Below are 22,932 nucleotides of genomic sequence, written 5' to 3' on the forward strand. Positions count from 1 at the left end.
ATCATGGCTTCTGGTCCCATTACTTCATGGCAAATAGAAGGGGAAGAAGTAGAACCTGTGACAGATTTCATTTTCTTGGGCTCTAAAATCACTGCAGATGGTGACTGCAGCTATGAAATTAAAAGACACTTGCTCCTTGGAAGAAAAGCTATGACCAACCTAGACAGCATATTAAAAAGCAGAGACCTCACTTTGCTGACAAAGGTCTGTGTAGTCAAAGCTATGATTTTCCAGGAATCATGTATAGATGTGAGAGTTTGACCACAAAGAAGACTGAGCACCGAAGAGCTGATGCTTTCGAACTGTGGTGCTGAAGAAGACTCTTGAGAGTCCCTTGGACTCCAAAGAGATAAAACTAGTCAATCCTAAAAGAAATCAACCCTGAACATTCATTGGAAGGACTGATGCTGAATCTGAAGCTCCAGTACTTTGGCCACTTGATACAGAGAACTGACTCACTAGAATAGACCATGATGCTGGGAAAGATTGAAGGCAAAAGGAGAAGATGGAAGCAGAGGATCAGATGGTTGGATAGCATCACTGACTCAGTGGACATGAATGAGCAAACTCCAGGGGATAGTGAAAGACAGGAGAGCCTGCTGTGCTGTAGTCCATGGGGTCGCGAAGAGTTGGACACGACTTAGTGACTGAACAGCACCACAATAAGGCCCCAGAAAGCTCCCTCCCTGCTTTCATCGTTTGATATTATAGCAAAAAGAAAGTCTGTGAACCAGAAAGTGGCCTTCACCAGACACCGAACCTACTGGCATGGCTTAGAGTCGGACAAAGAGTCGGACATGACTTAGTGACTGAAAAACAACAGACGTGATTATCCAGGAATCTTGTTTTTCTGTCGATCCATCCTGGTCAGGAATGGGCTTGTTTGATGTTGATGTTCTATAAAAAAAAAAAGTGTTTATGTTCAACAGAAGAGCACCACTGCCTAGCTGTGAGCCCAGTCAACTCATAGCAATGCCATGGGCCACTTGCTGGATGTCAGGGCCTGCTTTTCTCTGTCTTGGTGGCTTTATATTTCCAGATTTTTCTATCATGAACATATAGCTGTATATTAGGGGGAGGGGTATGGAGAATTTTTTCCTAAACAAAAACATAAATGTTGAGGTTAAAAGGGAAGGGCCTAGAATTAGCTAGAAAGGCTTTTTGGGCAGCTTCCCTGCACAAAGTTGTGACTGTTGAAAGAAAAGAAAAAGCGAAAGACTGATAAAAATCTGTACAGCTTCAAAAGGAACTTTTGTGGGCTTGTGGTTTAGACTGTTAAATTGTCAGTTCTCAACATCTGTCTATGCTAAAGGCTAAGGAGGGCTCTGGGCCACTTTTTCTTCGACTTTGTTTTTGTAGCAGTTTTGAGTGTGTCATGTTCTCAGACCCATTCCACAGGAAGGGACCCGCTCGGGCCTGGGCAGCCAGGCACATTTTGTTGCCCTCTGAGGAGAGCTCCTTGCACTGCATTTCACATCCTTACCTCACTTTTCCCCTCCAGAGGCCTGGAATGTTTAAACATCTTTGTCGATGGCTAAAGCTGAAGCAATGTAGAGGGAGCGGAAGCAGAATCTCTAACTTCAGGGCAGAGTCCACAAGGCAGACCTCCTGCCCACAGGTTGTCTTTATAAAGACTCAGCCAAAAGTGAGGAAAATTGGCATTTTTAATGTTTAGTAAGCCATTGTATTTCAAAGTTCGCTAGCTTTTTACTTAATGTCCCCAGATGGTTTTATATATACTCTTTCCTCTTTTTCCAATTAAGACTTGAAATATTATGGGGAGATTAGAATAAACTTCTTTAGTCTTGGTCTGAAAAGTGTAGGTCAGAGCAACTTTTCAGTATCTCTCGGAACCTAAGTTTCTTAAGAGAACAGTGAGCAATGACATACTGTTTCTTTATACTTTGTATTTGGTGATTCTGGTAATCAATCATGTGATAATGAGAGGCTTATCACTAAAAACCCCCTTGGACAAGTGGAATTTTTTTCTTTCGTAATTTCCATTTCTTTCCTATAAGTGTTATTAAAACTTACCCTTTTCTCAGAAAGCCAGAAAGGTTATTTGATGTCTGCCAAATGCTTTGAGATAATAATATGCAATCTTTAAAATGGTGATAAAAATCCTACTGAAAGACCCAAGATTCTCAGTGTTTATAAAATGTGCTCCAGAAGACTAAAACATATAAAACATCTCACCTAGAAGTATAACTGTTAAGTTTTCATGAGCTAAGATAAAAATATCTGATAGAATGATAAGTGATATTTATTAAACACTCTGTTCTAGGTACTTTGCATATATGAATATGCTTAATCCTTGCAACTGCTTTTTGAACTCTAACATTTAAATATTCAAATGAATATTATTTCCATTTTACTGATGAACTAACTCTCTCTCAACAACAAGATACAGAGATGTGTGTTTCTTTTTATTTTTTATTTTATTGAAGCATAGTTGAAGAGTCCATCTCCAAAACTCTTCCTTTTGCAGCCTAAAAATCTATCCCCATTAAACTCCCCATTCCACCCTCCCCCCACCTCTTGGCAACCACCTACTTTCTGTCTCTATGAATTTGATTACTCTTTCAACTTCTCTGGTGGCTTAGGTCACCTGCAATGCAGGAGACCCAAGTTGATTCCCTGGGTTGGGAAGATCCCCTGGAGAAGGAGATGGCAACCCACTCCAGTATGCTTGGAGAACCCCATGGACAGAGGAGCCTGGGGTTACAGTCCATGGGGTTGCAAAAGTCAGATTCTTAAGAGACTATTTTTCTCTAACAGTTCCTTTGATTCAGCTTTCTCTAGTCATGAAATTATTGAGACTTCCATTAGAGTTTTATTAAGAGGGGCTTCCCTGGTAGCTCAGATGGTAAAGGAATTTGCCTGCAATGCAGGAGACCTGGATTTGACCCTTGGGTTGGGAGGAGAAGGGAATGGCAACCCACTCAAGAGTACTTGGGAAATCCCATGGACAGAGGAGCCTGGTAGACTTTAGAGTCCATGAGGTTGCAGAGTCGGACACGACTGAGCATCTAGCACTTTGGCACTTTCAAGAGGTGATAAATCAGTAGTGAAGAAGACCAGTATAAAAAGTTCTAAATATTTTCATACACATGTAAGTATCATGTTAATAAATGAGTCTCTATAGTATTTACATATTTGGTTTTATAAGCTTACTAATATTCCACTTAAACTTGTCCTAATTGCTCCCACTTGACAGTAAATAGAATTGACCTTTCATTTTACTTCTTACTGAAGGTCAGAAACATTTCCACATTTCAGTTAGGAATAATTAGATTTTAATGATCCCAAGATTCCTTAGCCCACATTTCTACTCATTGGAAAGTAATATTGCTATTGAAACTTTTGCAGGTATCTTATGTTGACCACACCACTGCTGCTACTGCTGCTAAGTCACTTCAGTCGTGTCTGACTCTGTGTGACCCCATAGACTGCAGCCCACCAGGCTCCCCCGTCCCTGGGATTCTCCAGGCAAGAACACTGGAGTGGGTTGCCATTTCCTTCTCCAGTGCATGAAAGTGAAAAGTCAAAGTGAAGTCGCTCAGTTGTGTCCGACTCTTAGCGACCCCATGGACTGCAGCCTACTGGGCTCCTCCATCCATGGGATTTTTCCAGTGCCTTCTCCATGACCACACCACACACACCCCCAAAAAAGGACAATTTGTTATTTTTTTCCAACTGATAATATATTGGGAGTTAATTTTTCTAAAATATTGCTCTTAGATAAGCATTTGTTTATTGTGTTCCTTTATATATTGAGCTTTCTCAAAATATTTAAAAGAGTTCCCTGAATATAGGAAGTGGCGATTGCTCCCAGTATGTAGTTGTGAGAAAAGTTTCTCCTCTAGGTTGTCATAAGGAAAGCACTCAGATGTGATAGATGTTTTTGATAATATCCCTGTCAAATAATAGCACAATAATAACACAATAAACACAATATAAGCTTTTCAGTACTGAAGCTGGTGGTTGTCCTGGTGTAAGCTGAGGACATAACTAAAAACGGGCTCATTAAAAACAACTTGATGAAAGGTCAAAGACATGCATTCGGAGATGTGTGGGCCTCTGTGAAAGTCCAGCTTGACCCAAGAATAGAATTTAGATATTGAGAAATATAAAAGAAGTATCCTCAGGTATTCCTCCATGAATTGATTTCTTATGATTGAGTTTTTGATCAGAACAGGACAATAGATAGTTTGAAGTAAAATTCTCTAGCAGCGCAGGGAACGTCCATATGCTGGGTGACAGTCAGGGTAAGGTTGATAGTTTCTCAGGAACATTAAAGAGACTCATAAGGGCTCAGGCCTAATGAGGAAGCCTCTCGTCCCACCCCGTGCCTCCTACAGTGGACTGGGACTCGACATGGCAGTGTTCTCAGGCTTTCCCACTGCAGACGTAGCTTGGAAAGTCCAAACATTTTTCTCCATCATAATAAATCCTTATTACATGTTCATCATCACTATTTAAACAAGACTTCCCCTCCCTCTCTTAAATATAGCACCAAATTATCTCTATTTATCTGGTAATAAGATCTTGGGTTTTTTGGGGGGATTCCCTGGTGGCCCAGTGGTAAGAACTTGGTAAGAACTTGGTGCTACCATGGACTTGGGCCCAGTCCCTCATCTGGGAACCTAGATCCTGCCTCCTTGAATCCCTGCCCACCTCTGCCCCCTGACAAAATTGAAAACATTGATATTAAAAGGAACCGTAGGGGTCACTTAGTCTGTCTAGTTTTATATACAACCGGAGAGAGAAAGGAAAAAAGCACCAAAATTGTCTGCTGAGGTCACCCAGAGAGTTTACTTTCCCATGTTTATTTTACAGGTGTGGATTGAATGGGAAACATAACTTTCTTGAATCTGTGATAGATGAACATTTGCATTTTATCATATAATAGCAGCTAGCATATGTACAGTTTGTGAAATTCTTAAACGTGCCCAGCGGCAGGGACACCTGCTGAGCCTGTGCTAGAGCGAGGTGATGGCTCGAGTGCCGGTCGTCTGACCCTCTGCTGGGAGCACCTGCTGAGCTAATATTTACACTTGAGGCTTAATGACATATGTTTATTTGCTGTTTTCCTATATATATATTTCTTCTTAAACTGTGTCCATGTAATATTTACTACAAAGAAAAGGCAGTATGCAGTGTAGATATAAGTTATGAATCAGAATAAATCAGAATAATAAAGCACATATAAGCCTACCATCTAACATCGTAAACTTTGTCACTAAAATCTGTTTTATTTGCCTCTGCAGTGTAAGTCACTAAAAATGTTATTAAATATGTACTGTATGCATGCAAAGTACCATGTTAAGTGTTGTTGAAATTTTGAGACTGTTCTGATACTTGTCCTTTCTAGCATCTCTTGGTATGAGCTGGAGGGGAGTTGGCATCAGAGTGAGGGTTAAGTTTTAGATAAAGGGTTGGAAAAGAAGACATTGAGCACAGAGGGCTTTAGGCTTTTGTTGTAGAGCCGTTTGCTGATTGTTCTTTCCTGGCCACGGTCAGTGTTATTTCTCCCTTCCGAGCCAACCTCACACTAAAACTAAGCTAACATATACACATCAAAACTAATTACTGCTTGTGTATTTGCCATATTGAATCGGGCAAAGGAAATGTGATTCTTCACCTTTGGAAAGATTGAAGGTGTGGGTTTTGTTCTTGGTGTTTTGTTTTTGGCTGTGGTGCTTGCAAGTTTGTCATACTTCACCAGCATGAATTGTTTGCCTTTGGCTTTCCCAAGTTTGGGATCTGCTTCTTAACCTTGTTTCTCAAAACTGAAATTTGTAAAAATCTGTAACACTAGTCTGGGAGTCAGTTACATTCATTCAGTCAAGCAGCCGTTACTGTCTGTTTAGAACCTATCATGTGGGGAAATACTGGTCTTTAAAGTCTTGACTAAGGTGGTCTTTAAAGTCTCGACTAAGGTGGATGTTTCTCTCTCGCTTAGAATGGTACAAAACCCCCACTGGACGCAGACGTAAACTTGGAAGCAATTGCTGGTGACCTTCGCTGTGATGGTTACACGTAAGTATGTCGGTCTCAGATCACTTAACTCTCTGAGGTCCCATTTCCTCATGTGTAAAACGAAGGAGAGTGATAGCAAGAGGATTAAGTTAGGAGTCCTGTAAAGCACCAGGGTCTGGCTCTTCCTCCTTCTTAGAGACAGGACCACCCATTTTGAGGCCCTGAGGAGTTCTCAGGAATAGGTGAGTCCTCTCGTATGTCAGCTGCTGGTGTTCAGCCATCCTGACCACCATCACTGCCCTTCACAACTTGTCTCTCTGTCCTTCCAGAATATTGCAGGAGACATCTCATTACCAGCTGCCAAATTATCTAGGTGCTTCAGCATTTAAAAGAAGAAAATCTACAAGCTTTTCAAGTCTCAGAATGCATTTTTCATAGCACACCTATTAATATCCACATAATCTATGAAAACAGGAGGTCAGATATTTCTACTTTCATAGTTTGTGGTGGTTATGAGTTTTTGTTGTTTGCTTCATTATCATAAAACTTCATTATAGTAACTTTCCCAATTTTGGGTCACAGGGAAGAAAATGAAATTCACATTTAACAGGGCACATCTCTCCCTCCGTTTTGGGGTTTGTTTGTTTTTTTAATGAGGTGGTGAACCTCAAAGCATGTGGGATCTTACTTCCCCAAGCAGGGATTGAACCCATGCTCCCTGCCATCGAAACATGGAGTTTTAACCACTAGACCACCAGGGAGTTCTCCTCTGGCTTATCCCTGTTGATTGTCTACAATATACTTGGTGTTCATGATATTCCTATAGCTGAAGGCCAAATAAATGTGCTTTCTGAAGCTAAGTCAAGGAAGGTGGTGTTTTAATCTTCGAGGTCTTCTAGAGTCTGTTGTTCACAGTGTAAATTTATATCTGAAGAACATAGCTACCGGTACTGATACAGGCACCCAGTTCTTTCCAGTTCTGGTTGAAGATTTTCACAAAACTGTCTCATGAGATGATTACACTTGAAACCATGCTACTCACTTTCAGGGAGTGTGGCCAGGCAGGATCCAAGGTCTAATTTCCAGTTTTTTCATACATAAACATCTTAGGGATCTGAGTCTTGATCTTTGTTCTGCTACTGCACCCCTAGCGCTCCTGAGAGATTTGCTGCACTCCAGTTGGGACTCCTGTCTCACTATAAAAAGCGGTGACTGTCTCAGTGGAGGGGAAATGGTCATTCCCAGGCCATGGTGTTGAAGGGCCTGTGTAAAAGCCCTGCATTACCTTTAAGGAGAATGTACCTTTTTCCCTCATTGGGAATCAAATGCATGCCAGTCTGTAGTTAACGAACTTACTGCTAAAGAAAATAGGACTTAAGTGAGTAGTTTTTGTATTTGAGTGCTAAAATCTGAAAAGATTTTCAGTTGATAACAGAGGCAGTTTTGATGCAGAACTGACCCTGGGCCAATCTTTTGGATTCTGCCACATAGGAGGTCACTCATTAAATGGGCCAGGGTTAAACTTGGACGGTGTATGTTTTGGGTTTTAATACCACTGTCATCACAGGGACTGTGTAAGACTGCAGCCTTCAGCTGCTTGGTACATTAGTTAATGGTGTCTCTGCACCAGTGTTGATTTAACATATGGGGTTTCCCCCATGTCTCAGACAGTAAAGAATCTCTGAATGCAAGAGGCCTGGGTTCGAGCCCTGGATCGGAAAGATGCCCTGGAGAAGGGAATGGCAACCCACTCTGGTATTCTTGTCTGAAGAATTTTATGGACAGAGGAGCCTGGTGGGCTACAATCCATGGTGTCACATAGAGTTGGACACGACTGAGTGACTAACACTTTCACGCTTTTCTCAAAGAAATGAATACCCTGGCATGTATGTACCCACTCCAGTGTTCTTGCCTGGAGGATCCCAGGGATGGGGGAGCCTGGTGGGCTGCCATCTCTGGGGTCGCACAGAGTCAGACACGACTGAAGCGACTTAGCAGCAGCAGCAGCAACAGCATGTGTATGATTGTTAAATAATATTACAAACCTAACACCTAACCAGCAGAAACATTGAGTTCAGTTAATAATTTAAACTAAATTAAATAATCTTAGGTATGTGGATTATCAGCATTATATATTAGTTTGTCTAGAGATGAGGATTTTAATTTTAAAGATGAGGTTTTTATCTCCCAGTTGAAACTCTTTCTCAAAGAATCTCTAAGAATCCTGTTAAAGATGTAATGTATTGAAACACCAGTCAACCCCAACATCTTTCATTGAACGCAAGAACCATGCTGATTCAGCATGTTATTACACAGACCAATTAAATGAAGGCTTGTTAGTTCTTGTCATATTTTAAGTAATTTATGATGTGTCAATTCAGCTTGAGCTTGAATCAGATGCATCAAACTCTTTAGCCTTTGTATTTTCCTTTTTTGAACTAGGGGTCATAAATGACTTTTTATATAAGCTTAGTTTAGACTTTAGGTAATATATTAATGGTATATACTTGTAATGGGCCAGTTTGTACTTTAGCATGAGCCTTGTGAATAAAATTTTACAGTAAATAATGTGTAGGTTGCTTTCTTCTGACTGAGACTTTTTATATTAACATTACTATCTATAGTGATTAGCGTGAGAATATTTGACTCACTGCATGTTTCCTTCATAATTTCCTTTTTTCTAAAACTTAGAAGTATTTTGAGTAAAAACTAAAAGCTCTTTCCTAGTGACCATGATTGGTTTATCCCACCTTTATTGGTCAGTTTCTTTCCTAAACGTTTAATATGTGACTTAAAAGAAAATTACAGGACTTCCCTGGTGATCCAGTCCAGACTTCGCCTTCCAATGCAGGGGACACAGATTCAATCCCTGATCGAGCAGCCAAGATCCCACATGCTTCTTGGCCAGAAAACCAAAACATAAAACAAGCAATATTATCACAAATTCACTGCTTTCAAAAAATACATTTAAAGAAAAAAGGAAATTGCTTTCAGACTTTTTTCTGGGCTTTTGCACAGTGTCTAAGAATAAATGAGTTAAGAGCTCTTCTCGTATTTCAGGGGTGCAGATCTCTCTGCTTTGGTACGGGAGGCTTCTATCTGTGCCTTGAAGCAGGAAATGGCAAGACAGAAGAGTGGAAGTGAAAAAGGTACAGTTCTCGCTAAAATCTCTCAGTCCTAGTTAATTATCACTCTGGGTACCTAATGCCACTGGTAACCTGAAAAATAACCATTTCCTAGCATCTATCATCTGTGATATTAAAACTGACATTTTTCTGATGAGACCTTTAGCAGCTGTTCTGGAATATTATATAACCTCTGTAGCTGACAACTATAATAACAGCAGTTACTTGGTGCCTTATACAATGTATTCTGTCTTTGCTTATCATCATACATATACTGTTTGCATCATGAGTTTGGTCTGTTTATCGTCCTGGAAAACCTCCTCATTCTTTTTGTTAGGGCAGTGCTGCTGCTGCTGCTGCTGCTGCTGCTAAGTCACTTCAGTCGTGTCCGACTCTGTGCGACCCCAAAGACGGCAGCCCACCAGGCTCCCCCGTCCCTGGGATTCTCCAGGCAAGAACACTGGAGTGGGTTGCCATTTCCTTCTCCAGTGCATGAAAGTGAAAAGTGAAAGTGAAGTCTCTCAGTCATGTCCGACTCTTAGCAACCCCATGGACTTCAGCCTACCAGGCTCCCCCGTCCCTGGGATTCTCCAGGCAAGAACACTGGAGTGGGTTGCCATTTCCTTCTCCAGTGCATGAAAGTGAAAAGTGAAAGTGAAGTCTCTCAGTCATGTCCGACTCTCAGTGACCCCATGGACTTCAGCCTACCAGGCTCCTCCGTCCATGGGATTTTCCAGGCAAAGAGTACTGGAGTGGGTTGCCAGTAAACTTATATGCATATATAGAGGCTCCCAGACCAATCTGCTGTCTAAATGCCTTCCAAAGTACCATTTCAGAGACAAGAAGGAGGGATTTAGAGGGGACAGTCTTTGAATCACCATTTTGCCTTCAATTCTTTACTCCACTGACATCTGAGAGTTTGGCATATTGGGGGTCTTCAAATTTAAAAGAAATGCCAAAGCTTGACTAATGCAATCGAAGAAAAATGGTATAAACTCCAAATGCCTGTGCAGTTTTCTATAATTTCCAGCATTCTGCCTTGAAAATTTATCAGATTTAAAACTTAAGCCACTTCCCGTAGATGGTATAATTTTAGGAAAAAGCATTATCCAAAAATTAAGGTAACACTAAAATCGTATACCCCAAATTCAAGTCTAATGCTATTTTGTTGTTCTGGGTTACTTAGTGTGTAGGAGGATGTATGCAGATATTAACTTTGTTTTTGAAAAAACTTGAAAATTTTCCAGTGATTCTGTCTTACAGTTTCCTCAGTATATGTTCAGGAATCTCCCTCTTTGAGGTTGAATTCTACTAACCACCAACATGGTCCTCTTAAAAATAGGTCTCCGTCCATCATCCCCCTCCACCATGGTCTAAAAAATGTTCCATCTTCCATAGTTCGGGGCCTGATACAGCCAGAGCTGAAAATAAGTATACTTCACCTTTGCTGATTTCCATATTTCAGCTTAATACAAATAGGAGTCATGGCATTGACTGACCTCTGCTCTGTACAGCACTACTTTTGCAGTTATTCTGCTGTATTACTTTTGCAGTTATTCCACTACTATTCTTTTTTCCTCAGAAATATTAAGATTTATGTGCTTAAATATCTGAACGCTATGCATAAGAGCAAGACTTGCAGTAAGAAGTATTAAGTTGGAAAAAAAAAAATAAACCTGAAAAACAAGATGTTATCTTGTTTTTAAAGAAAGAGGGCTGAATTCCCTGGTTTCAGAATTAAAATTTGACTCTAGTTTAAAAGGTAAAAAGAAGGACCATTGATGTACTTCTTTGTGTCAAATTTCACTTAAACTTTAAAGTATCAGTGCAGAATAGAAAGAACTGGAAAGAAAGGATAGAAACATACGCTGCCAATTATTATTTAAGAGTAGATATGACTTCAGCCAAAATCACAAGTATATCAGGAATTGGCCTCTTTTAGGGAGTCCTTTAAAAAAAAAAATCTGTCATTTGGTATAGCCACTGCACATCAACTTTGAGATTTCTTTAAATAAGTTAGTATTCTTGTCTAGCTATGTGAAATTTTTCAGAGTAATTTTACTAGGAGGTAATTGGATATCATTTGGTACCTTCACATATGACACTGACATGGAATAAAAAGTTGACAGGTGGGAAAGGGGAGGAAGGAAGATCCACAAAGTATAAAGTGAATTATAATGTGTAAAAACTTTTTAAAAAGTAGGGCTGAAGAATTTGAAACCATAAGAACAAGCTATGTGTATACATACATATCTAAAAAACAGTTTTAAATCTTTAAAATTAGAATGTTATTTTACTTTAAATGTACAGCATGCAAAATGCTTTGTAAGAGTAGAATGTGTACAACAATATAAATTTAAGTTTCTAGACACTGACCTAGGTCCTTAAGCACTCACTTACCCAGCAAAGAGATTATTCACCCAGCCATCACTCTTGCTTGGACAATGCTTACTGGTACCTGGAGAATTTAAAGTGTATATGAATTGTTTTCATCAGTGAAGACACAGCTGTTCAGTTCAATTCAGTCACTCAGTCGTGTCCGACTCTTTGCGACCCCATGAATCGCAGCACGCCAGGCCTCCCTGTCCATCACCAACTCCCAGAGTTCACTGAGACTCACGTCCATCGAGTCAGTGATGCCATCCAGCCATCTCATCCTCTGGCGTCCCCTTCTCCTCCTGCCCCCAGTCCCTCCCAGCATCAGAGTCTTCTCCAGTGAGTCACCTCTTCTCATGAGGTGGCCAAAGTATTGGAGTTTCAGCTTTAGCATTGCACTTTCAATTGCTGAATTACATGTTTTTTCACTTTGATGATACATACCGTATGATCATTAGAAAGCTACTTACATAATGTTATAATCACACAGTATGCTAACTGCCTATTTGTAACTACAAGAAACTTGTTAAAGACACACTGTTGACTATGATACTTTACAGAATCATGGCCACAAGTTTCTGCAAATGAGGTTTACTTCTCTCAAATCAAAAAATATCCCACAGTTCAGATTTTCATAAGTAATGCTTCTTTTAAAATAAAAGCAAACATGTTGTCCTGTCTGTAAAATTATATTTCTAGTCCACTTTACAGAATGTTAAAATGCTTATAAATGCATTGCATGCTGTGTGCTCAGTCACTCAGTTGTGCCTGATTCTTTGTAACCCCGTGGATCTGTCCATGGAATTTTCCAGTCAAGAATACAGGACTGGGTTGCCATTTCCTCTTCCAAGGGCTCTTTCCAACCCAGAGATTGAACCTGCATCCCTTGCATCCCCTGCATTGGCAGGCGGATTCTTTTTATCTCCTAGTGAAAAACAAAAACCAGTCATCACACTGGCCCATGGAGCCATCTAGGGCTATTTTATGTTTCCTACCATTAGAAAAATTGAACTAAACAAGGAAAGAAAGCAAAGGAGAGAAAAGAAATTTTACAAAATGGCAACTAGCATGACCTAAAAAAAGAGTGTACTGAAATATCTTCCTTCAGTTCAGTAACCAAGCCCTTTCTGGAATGAACATTTATGGGTAACTAGGTTAGCAGAGTGTTCCTCTTAGTGCTCAGGACAAAAATACAAGGTATGTTGAAATAACTTCTATCTTTGTATAAGGAAAGACAGACTTTGAAACGGAGTGACTTTTAAAAACCACAAACCTATATTTAGCCAGAATGTTCAAGATTGACAGGTTTGATGGAAGATTTCATCACTGACAACAAAATTAAAAATCATAATCTTATGGATGCCAATTGTTTTTAGCAATGTGAAGATTGTTTGAACTTGTAACATGTCTCTTAGAAGTAAAAAAGTTGCTTTAGTTCTGTGGACTGTTGAATTGCCCTATTTAAATAAATATTGCCTCCATCTTAAAAAAAAAAAAAAGAAACGGCTTCTGAATAGCGTGGACTTCTTCACTGTGGGAAAATAGCCTTGGCAAACTTGTTTCAGAGGCTCCCTCCAAGGAGATTGATTCATCCCATCAAGTCTATAGTTATCTTAAGATCTGCATAAGATTGATTTCATCCCATCAAGTCTATAGTATCTCCAGATCTGCACCTCAGACTTCAGAAGTCTGTCTACTTCAGCTCCTAACATTTTCTCCATGCTTAAGCATAAAAGTCTAGTTCTTTCGGAATCTTCACGTTTTGAATTTCTCATAGCATTTATTCAAAATCTGGTTTTTCCAAATATCGTGTTAACAGCTCATCCATTGAGATCTACTCCTTCCTTCAAGCTTACTTTCCCTAATCCCATCCTTTACTGATGAGTTGTTCTCCAGGAGGTCAGTAAGCTGCTGTACTTGTTCTGGCTGGCTGCATTGCCCTAAGAGTGCTTCTGTGTTAGTGTAGATGAGGAATGCTGCTGCTGCTTAGTCGCCGTTGTATCCAACTCTTTGCGAGCCTGTGGACTGTAGACCGCCAGGATCTCTCTCCAGGGGGATTCTCCAGGCAAGAATACTGGAGTGGGTTGCCATGCCCTCCTCCAAGGGATCTTCCCAGCTCAGGTATCAAACCCAGGTTTCCCACATTTCAGGAGGATTCTTCACTGTCTGAGCCACCTGGGAAGCCCGAGGAATGCTGAGACCATGTCTGATAAGATGCCATCACACAAGAACGTAGGTTGTCATACAGTGGATAGCGTGCTATAGAAGTAAGGCCACACAAGCGGCTGCTCTTGTCACTCCCGACACTGCTGCAGTATCCTCCAGTAGTTTTTGTTACATAGATTGTATACTATCCAATATTGAGGCCTGCGCCGCTGCAGACAGCCTCAGCAAACCCAGAAAATCAACACACATATCTTAATCATGAAGCCCCTGAGTTTTTGGTTGTTTACTTTGAAGATTCAGTTATCTGAACTTCTTTTATGTAAGCTGTTTTAAGTTTGTTTTGAAAGTGGGTGGGATATATTTCACAAAATTAGAATGTCATGTAAAAAATCCTTATGTGGTACTATGCTGCCTGAGAGCTGATTATGATAACTATATTTGGATTTGTTTGTCACTAAAAATTAGCAGGCCTCTGTATATGTATTGACTGCTCCTAATAACTCTGATGGGATGTCTTCGTATAAATATGTGTAACAGATTCTGACATCCCTGCTTTGCTGCAGTTTGCATTTCCAGCTGCCTGTCCTTGAGGGACTTTGCATTGATATCTTACTGAACCTGAAATCAGTAATGCCATTCAACTTCCATTTGACATGTTCAGCTACACATTGTATTTTACTTTTAGGTAAATACACTTTCTTAATTTATATATTAGTACTATTTTGAGTATAAATTGTCATCATATAAGTTGTCATATAATTGTAAGCGAAGCCTTTCTTAATTAACATTTAGTTACTAGATTTCTCTTACCGTGTGTTGGCATAACCTTATAAGGAATTAAAGCACCCTTCTAGTCCAGTGTTGTCATATGATCTGTATATATTATGTATTATGATGTAACTCCCTACATCTCATTATGTGTATGTACCCTTAAATAATATGGAATTCCGTTTTCCATTCTTAGTCAAATTAATTTGAATTATCTTGAAAGAGAACAATTCTGACTCTTTGTCCTGAACATTGCCATTAAGTTAAACAATACAAAGATAACAGGGTTATCTGTTAATGAGTGATAGTTCTCTTACTACATTAAAATATGATGAGCCAGAGAGTGGGAAAAATGGGGAGGTATTGATCAGAGGGTACAAATTTCCTGCTATATGATGAATAAATTCTGAGGATCCCGTGTACTAATTATCAGTAGTGTGTTATATACAGTTAACCTGGGTTTGAACTGTGCAGATCCACTTATACATGTGGATTTTCTTCAGTAAATATGTAGTACAGGACTACACGATCCATGCTTGGTTGAATCTACAGAAAAAGAACTACAGATTCAGAGAGTCAACTATAAAGTTATACATAGATTTTTGACTGAGGGCCACCACTCCTAACCTTCACATTGTTCAAAGGTCAGCCAAACTTGAAAGCTGTTCAGAGAGTAGATCATAATAAGTATTACCACAAAAATAAATAAAAAGGTGATCATGAGGGGCTGGAGGTGTTAACTAACCTTACTGTGGTAACCATTTTGCAGTAGATCATCATGTCACATTGTACTTCTTAAAGTTAACATATTTATTATGTACCAACAATATCTTAGTAAAGCTGAGGGGAACACAAAGTAACAGAATATATGAACCATTTATCTTTTTTAAGGATAAGAATCTGTTTTTCTAATTAAATATGGACAAAGTACTTTTTAATATAATTTGTCCCATAATAAACTATTTTGATTGCTGGGGGGAAAAAAAGACTATGCTTTTAAAATATATGACATAACTTAAGCATTTATGGAAAATTAAATATGGTTCAGTGTAGTTCAGTCACTCAGTCGTGTCTGACTCTTTGCAACCCCATGAATCGCAGCACACCAGGCTTCCCTCTCCATCACCAACTCACGGAGTTCACTCAGACTCACATCCATCGAGTCAGTGATGCCATCCAGCCATCTCATCCTCTGTCATCCCCTTCTCCTCCTGCCCCCAATCCCTCCCAGCATCAGAGTCTTTTCCAGTGAGTCAACTCTTCACGTGAGGTGGCCAAAGGACTGGAGTTTCAGCTTTAGCATCATTCCTTCCAAAGAAATCCCAGGGCTGATCTCCTTCAGAATGGACTGGTCAGGTCTCCTTGCAGTCCAAGGGACTCTCAAGAGTCTTCCCCAACACCACAGTTCAAAAGCATCAATTCTTCAGCGCTCAGCCTTCTTCACAGTCCACCTCTCACATCCATACATGACCACAGGAAAAACCATAGCCTTGACTAGACTGACGTTGGCAAAGTAATGTCTGTGCTTTTGAATATGCTATCTAGGTTGGTCATAACTTTCCTTCCAAGGAGTAAGCATCTTTTAATTTCATGGCTGCAGTCACCATCTGCAGTGATTTTGGAGCCCAAAAAAATAGTCTGACACTGTTTCCACTGTTTCCCCATCTATTTCCCATGAAGTGATGGGACCAGATGCCATGATCTTCGTTTTCTGAATGTTAAGCTTTAAGCCAACTTTTTCACTCTCCACTTTCACTTTCATCAAGAGGCTTTTGAGTTCCTCTTCACTTTCTGCCATAAGGGTGGTGTCATCTGCGTATCTGAGGTTATTGCTCTTTCTCCCGGCAATCTTGATTCCAGCTTGTGTTTCTTCCAGTCCAGCGTTTCTCATGATGTACTCTGCATAGGAGTTAAATAAACAGGGTGACAATATATGGCCTTGACGTACTCCTTTTCCTATTTGGAACCAGTCTGTTGTTCCATGTCCAGTTCTAACTGTTGCTTCCTGACCTGCATACACATTTCTCAAGAGGCAGGTCAGGTGGTCTGGTATATGTAAATTAAATGAAAATGAAAAACTGTCTATAACTTTGATGAGCAGAATATATCTGGCTTGAATATTGCTCTGAAAAAGAATAGAGCCAGTGTCATTAATTGCCTCGGTGTTTCCCTTGAATGCTTGTAAGTCTCTCAAGAGAAATTTAGTTATAAATCACAGTTAGCTTACCATACCCAAAAATTATGTATGTTCATGCATTTGCTCCACAGGTGAACTGAAGATTAGTCAGAAGCACTTTGAAGAAGCTTTCAAGAAAGTAAAATCATCTATATCACAAGAGGTAAGCAATGCTCTTAAAGGTAGAAGAGCAATTAGAATTGAGAGTAGTAAGTATGAATTTATGAGAAAAAGCAAAATGGTTGCCTCTAAGAGAGTGTTCTTGAGAGACTGTAATTTTTAATGTTTCTGGAGACTAAACACAGAGAAAATGACCTCGTGTATGTTCATAATCTGAGAATTTTTAATCATTCAAGTATTACTTGACCTGTATCATCCTTTACACTTACCCATAGTTTCAGGAAAGTAAAAATACCTTCACTGTAAAGTCAGAGAAGAGTTAAAAATCGCTCAGACTTGTCCTTACAAAAGATGCTGAATTTTACTGTATTTCTTACTGTGTTGAGGTATTCTGTCTGTAATAAGTTAAAATGTTTGCTGTTAAGTGAAGTGAGGTTACTGTAACACAAAAGAGTTGAACCCAACCCAAAGTAATGTCTGAATTGAACACTGGATATCTTAGGGCTTCCTCATAGCTCAGTTGGTAAATCATCTACCTGCAATGCAGGAGACCCAAGCTCTATTCCTGGGTCAGAAAGATCCCCCTGGAGAAGGAGATGGCAACCCATTCCAGTATTTTTGCCTGGAGAATCCCATGGACAGAGGAGCGTGGCAGGCTATAGTCCACGGGATCACAAGAGTTGGACACAACTTAGCGACTAAACCACCTATCTTGGATGGATATCTTTTGTTTCTGGACTTCCAGAAGTCTAATTTGCCTTAGCCATGTGATTGTGTTTATTGACTATACTTAAAGTTCCTCTAAGTCATTATCCATTTATTACCCCTGGCTCAGTATTTCTTAAGATTATTGATTGAAAACACTCAAGTCCAAGTTCAAACAGTTATATGAGATGGGTTGCTGTGTTCCAGTGCCTCCAGTCCTGGTATAAATACTCTTATTTGACCATCTTACCACTTTTAACTAAAGTAATCAGTTAAGGAGTTTGGGCTAGTGATGGTGTCTTTTAAGTATATATTTTACTTCTTTTTCAACTAAAGTCTAGTCTGCTGAACCTGGCCTGGGCCTTTTACTCTATGTGGAGAAATGCAGTCTGTTTTGACCTCCCAGGCATTTTTTACACTAGAGGAAATGTTTTTATTTCATTGTCTGTCTTTGAATAAGATAATCTTATTAATTAAAATCAAACAGTTTTACAGTTAATCTTACTGGCACTTTTCATTCCCCCCCAAAGATTTAGTCATTAAAAGACAAATCTTCTTATGTTTATTACTTGTAATCAGAGTTCTGATTTGAGGCTTTTCAAGAATCAGGACATACTGACATAGCTCCACATTTTCACTCTCATCCTGTAACCTTACTTTTTTTAAATTAAAATTGTATTTACCTTTGTAATGCACAAATACAGTTCTGTGCGTGTGCGTATTAACTTGCTTCAGTTGTATCCAACTCTGTACAACCCCATGGACTGTGGCCCACCAGGCTCCTCTGTCCATGGGGATTCTGCAGGCAAGAATAGTGGAGTGGGTTGCCATGCCCTCCTCCAGGGAATCTTCCCGACCCAGGGATCGAACCCACGTCTCTTATGTCTCCTGCATTGGCAGACAGGTTCTTTACCACTAGCGCCATCTGGGAAGTCCTACAGTTCTGTAAGTTTTGGCAAGCTTAACTGGTACTTCAGTCAATATAGAGAACATTTTCATCACTTCAGAAAGTTCCTGTGTTCCTTTGTAGTTGTAGTCCCTTTACAGATGCTGTACCAGGTAACCCCTAATCTGACTTCCGTCATCATGCTCTAACTTCACCTGTTTGGGAACTTTATGTAAATAGAATCATATTGATATACTCATTTGTCTGGCTTCTTTTGCTCAATGTAATGTTGCAGAGACTCATCCACATTGCTATTTTTCACTAGTTTGATCCATTCTCTTGCTGAGTAGTTTTCCGTTAAATGAATATACTGCAGTTTGTGTATCCTTTCCCCTGCTGGTGGGCACTTGGGTTTTTTCCAGTTTTTGGCTTCCTCAGATAATAGTGTGTCAGAGAGAGAGAGAGAGAACGAGAACATGTGTTTTTATTTCTCTTGAGTAAATAACTAGGAGACGAATTGCTGGAACTGTGGCAAGTGTATGTTTAACTTTATAGGAAACCGCCAACCTTCTTTCCAAATGACTGTAATACCGTTTTGCATTTTGTGAGCATTCCAGTTGGCCCACACTCTTACCAACACTTGAGTATTTTCAGTCTTTTAATTTTAGCCATTCTACTGGATGTGAAATAGTATCCTGTTGTGGTCTAAATTTGTTTTCCTAATGACTAAAATGTTGAGCATTTGTTCATATGCTTATTGATCATTTGGATATCTTATTTTGTATCCTCACCTTTTGCTCTTAAAACATTGAGTTGTTTTCTTATTATTAAGTTATGCAAATTCTTAGTTTATCTTGGCTTGAAGCCTTTTATGAGATACACATTTTTTTCTGAAATATCTGTAGGATTTATTTTGGAGTATAGTTAAAATGTGTTTCAAGATTTATACAACAAAGTGAATCAGTTATGTATATATATCTCCACTCTTTTTTTTTTTAGATTTTTTTTTCCTCATATAGGTCATTACAGAACATTGAGTAGAGTTCTCTGTGCTGTGCAGTAGGTCCTTATTAGTGATCTATTTTGTATATAGTAGCATGTGTTATGTCAGTCCCAATCTCCAAATTTATCCATCCCTCCCTCTTCCCCCCTTGGTAACCATAAGTTTGTTTTCTATATCTGTGACTCTGTTTCTGTTTTATAAATAGAAGTTCATGCGTACCTTTTTTTTTTTTTTTAGATTCCACATATAAGCAGTATCATATTTGTCCTTCTTTTTCTAACCTACTTTACCTACTATAATAATCTCTAGGTTCATCCATGTTGCTGCAAATGACATTATTTTGTTCTTTTTTATGGCTGAGTAATACAGATGTGCATATTGAGGATATTTTGTCCTAATTTGGTTTTTTTTTTTTCCTTTCAATTTTCTAAAGGCATCGTTTGGAGAACAGGAGTTTTTAATTTGTATGAAATTCATTTTTTAAAAACGATTTGTGTTTTTTCTGTCATAAGAAATCTTGATTATCCTAAGTTTATGAAAATTTTCTCCTTTGCTTTTCTCTAGTAGTTTTATAGTTTTATCTTTTACATTTAGAACTATGATCCATTACAAACTAATGTTTTTTAATTTAAAGTTAGAAAAGTCATGATTATTTTTTTCCATGCATCTATCTAGTTACTGTTGTCTTGTTGGTTGAAAATACTTTCCTTTCATTGAATTATCGTGCCCTCTTTTTGAAAACCAATTGATCATATATGCATGAATTTATTTATTCACTCTTTTTTCTGTTCCACTGATCTTTATATCCATTTTATGCCATGTATATGTTTTGCCACTCTGTTGATTGTTTTACATCAATTTTTAATTTTTATTTATTTTCTGGCCACACAATGTGGGATCTTAGCTCCCCAACCAGGGATCAAACCTGTGCTCCCTGCAGTGGAAATTTAGGTTCTTAATCACTTTCGGGGAAGTCCACTTGATTATTACAGATTAGATATGTTAATCTTGAAGACAGCTAGTGTAAGTTATTCAGATTTGTTCTTTTTCCCCCCCAAAATTGTTTTAACTATCTTAGTCTCTTTGCTTTCCCATATAAAATTTGCAGTCAGTGTATCAATTTCTGCAAAACAAACTTTCTGGGATTTTGAATGGATTTGCATTGAATCTGTAGATCAGTTAGGAGAGTATTAAAAATACTGAGTTTTTCAATCAGTGAACTTAGTATATCTGTTCATTAATTTAGGTCATTTTCTTTTATATAAATTTATTCATTTTTTAAAAATTCACTTATTAGAGCCATTTGATCTCTCCCAGCAATGTTGTACATTTTCAGGATGCAGATTTTTCAGGATGTACATTTTTCATCAAATTGATTAATTTATAGTTTTTTATTTTTACAATGTTTTTTAAAATATTGTACTCTAATTGCTACTAGTATATAGAGGTTCATTTGGTCTTTATATATTGACCTGGGATAGCTCTTCATTTGTCACTCTTTTACCTTCTTTACCTCTAAAAAAATTACTTCAGTTTTCTAGACTAAAAAAATGAAACCATCTTGTTTGTATTTGCCTGCTCTAATTTTGAAAAGCTTCCATGTTTAATGTTTTTACATTTAAGAGTTGCATTTATATTTTGCAGTTACAATTAAGTAATTGTATTAGAGTTGGCTATAAAAATGTCATGCAGGGTTTGAAAATTGCTTGCTTGACCTATCCTTAAATTGGGCCACATTTTCATCCTTGCATTTGTGATAATTAAGGAGTAAATCTTTATTTTGTTACCTGTTCTGAAACTCTGCTGGTAGATTTGAAACCAGTGGATGTTACGTTTGGTGGGGGGCGGGCACTCAGTCTCTGCTTTCTGATTCTCGTCCTTCACAGTCCACAGCTGTACCAGAGAACATCTTCCTTCCTTAAATTGTTCTTAGTTGAAGTATAGTTGATTTACAATGTTGTGTTAGTTTCTGGTGTACAGCAAAGTTGAATCAGATATATATTTATGTATATTATATATGTGTGTGTATATATATATACTTTTCATTTTTTCATTATTATTTTAAGATATTAAATATAGTTCCCTGTTGCTATTCAGTAGGGTCTTCTTTATCTAGTTTGCTTATTTATTCTGGCCAAGCTATGACGCTTGCAGGATCTTAGTTCCCCAACCAGGGATTGAACCCCAGGCCCCTGGCAGTGAAAGCATGGAGCCCTATCTATTGGACCTCTGCGGAATTTCCTATCTCTTTTATATATAGCAGTTTGTATCTGCTAATCATGAACTCCTAATTTATCTCTTCCCCAGCCCCTTTCCCCTTTGGTAGCCATAAGTTTGTTTTCTATGTCTGTGAGTCTGTTTTGTAAATAAATTCATTTGTGTCCTGTTTTAGATTCTATGTATAAGTAATTTCATGTGGTATTTTTCTCTTTGTCCGACTTAATTCACTTAGTATGATAATCTCAGTCTGTGCATGTTGCTGCAAATGGACGTTATCTCATTTTTCCAGAAGGGTGCCCAGGAGTGGGATTGCTGGATCGTATGACCACTCTATTTTTGGGAAGCCTTGTTCTGATTTAGGAGAATTCAGTTGAAATGAGAGGAGTTGGGTAGTCAAACAGAATCCATTTGAAAAATCAAACCAAAAGACAGGTGTGGCGTTTGTTGATACAATTCTGAACGTAGGATTGAGTGGCTCATTTGTAACCCACCTCTTTCTACTTTTAATATTAGGGTTCCTTTAGTTGTAAATGACAGAAACCCAACTCTCTAAGTGGGAATAAAGAGGAATCCATTCCACATATAAGGAAGTTGAGAGTACTGCTGGCTTCAGGCATGCTGGATCCAAAAACTTCATTGCTTCGTTTCTTGGGGGAAAAGGCTGCCTGCAGGCCCAGACATACAGGCTACTTGTTTATTAACCCCCATAGCAAGAGAATTTCCTGATAGCTCCCACAGGAGAGTTTCAGGGAACCTGTGATTGGTCCAGCTCAGGTTAGAGCCCATGGCAAAACTAATCACTATGATTAGCTCAAAAGTTAGATACTCTGGCCAGGTGGAATGTAAGCGGTAGCATAGTTTTCTAAAGATCATGACTTCAGGCCCTAGGATAAAAAGCTATAGATAAGGCGAACTTAAGTCTTTTCACACTAAAAGAAAATCTACTAGGCTTGTTAAACACAAAAGGAACATTTAATTACATTTTACATTTTAACCTTTCAGACATACTTACAGAGATAGCAGTTGCTTTGAAGTGAGTTAACATTAAATAAATGCTTGGGAGATGTCGAAAAAGGAAAAAGAAAAATGAAAGGAGAACGATGTGCACATTCTGTCCCAGAGTCCACAGAGCTGGTCCGTATAGTTGAGAAATGTCCAGCCTGTTCTCAGGCTAGGTAAATCTGCCCTGCTAGCTGGTGCCTTCTCTTTCCTTGAGGCAGTCGGCTCCCTGGTGCTGCATGGTTTTTAGTTTGAGGTTGGAAAACAACAGCATGTGAAGTGGATTCGGTGTCCAGCAATTGGCAACGTGATAGTAGGGTCTGGTTTAAAGGCCAGATGTGGAAACTTGTCATCTGACCCACTGAATCCTCATAACCAGCTGAGGGTGAGAGGTGAACATAGCTTG

The 22,932-nt window shown here is 38.9% G+C and overlaps 1 protein-coding gene across 5 annotated transcripts in view; it reads left to right on the forward strand.

Annotated features, from left to right (window-relative positions):
* NVL (nuclear VCP like) overlaps positions 1 to 22,932 on the forward strand; it is a 164,036-nt gene that overhangs the window by 64,517 nt on the left and 76,587 nt on the right. For all 5 annotated transcript variants that reach the window (XM_006044915.4, XM_006044917.4, XM_006044916.4 and 2 more), the window contains 3 exons: positions 5,966 to 6,042; positions 9,043 to 9,131; positions 16,686 to 16,756. In XM_006044915.4, the coding sequence (XP_006044977.3) occupies positions 5,966 to 6,042; positions 9,043 to 9,131; positions 16,686 to 16,756 (237 nt within the window). The remainder of the gene's footprint in view (positions 1 to 5,965; positions 6,043 to 9,042; positions 9,132 to 16,685; positions 16,757 to 22,932) is intronic.

The sequence above is a fragment of the Bubalus bubalis genome, chromosome 5 (genome assembly GCF_019923935.1).
Source record: "Bubalus bubalis isolate 160015118507 breed Murrah chromosome 5, NDDB_SH_1, whole genome shotgun sequence".
Taxonomy (NCBI): domain Eukaryota; kingdom Metazoa; phylum Chordata; class Mammalia; order Artiodactyla; family Bovidae; genus Bubalus; species Bubalus bubalis.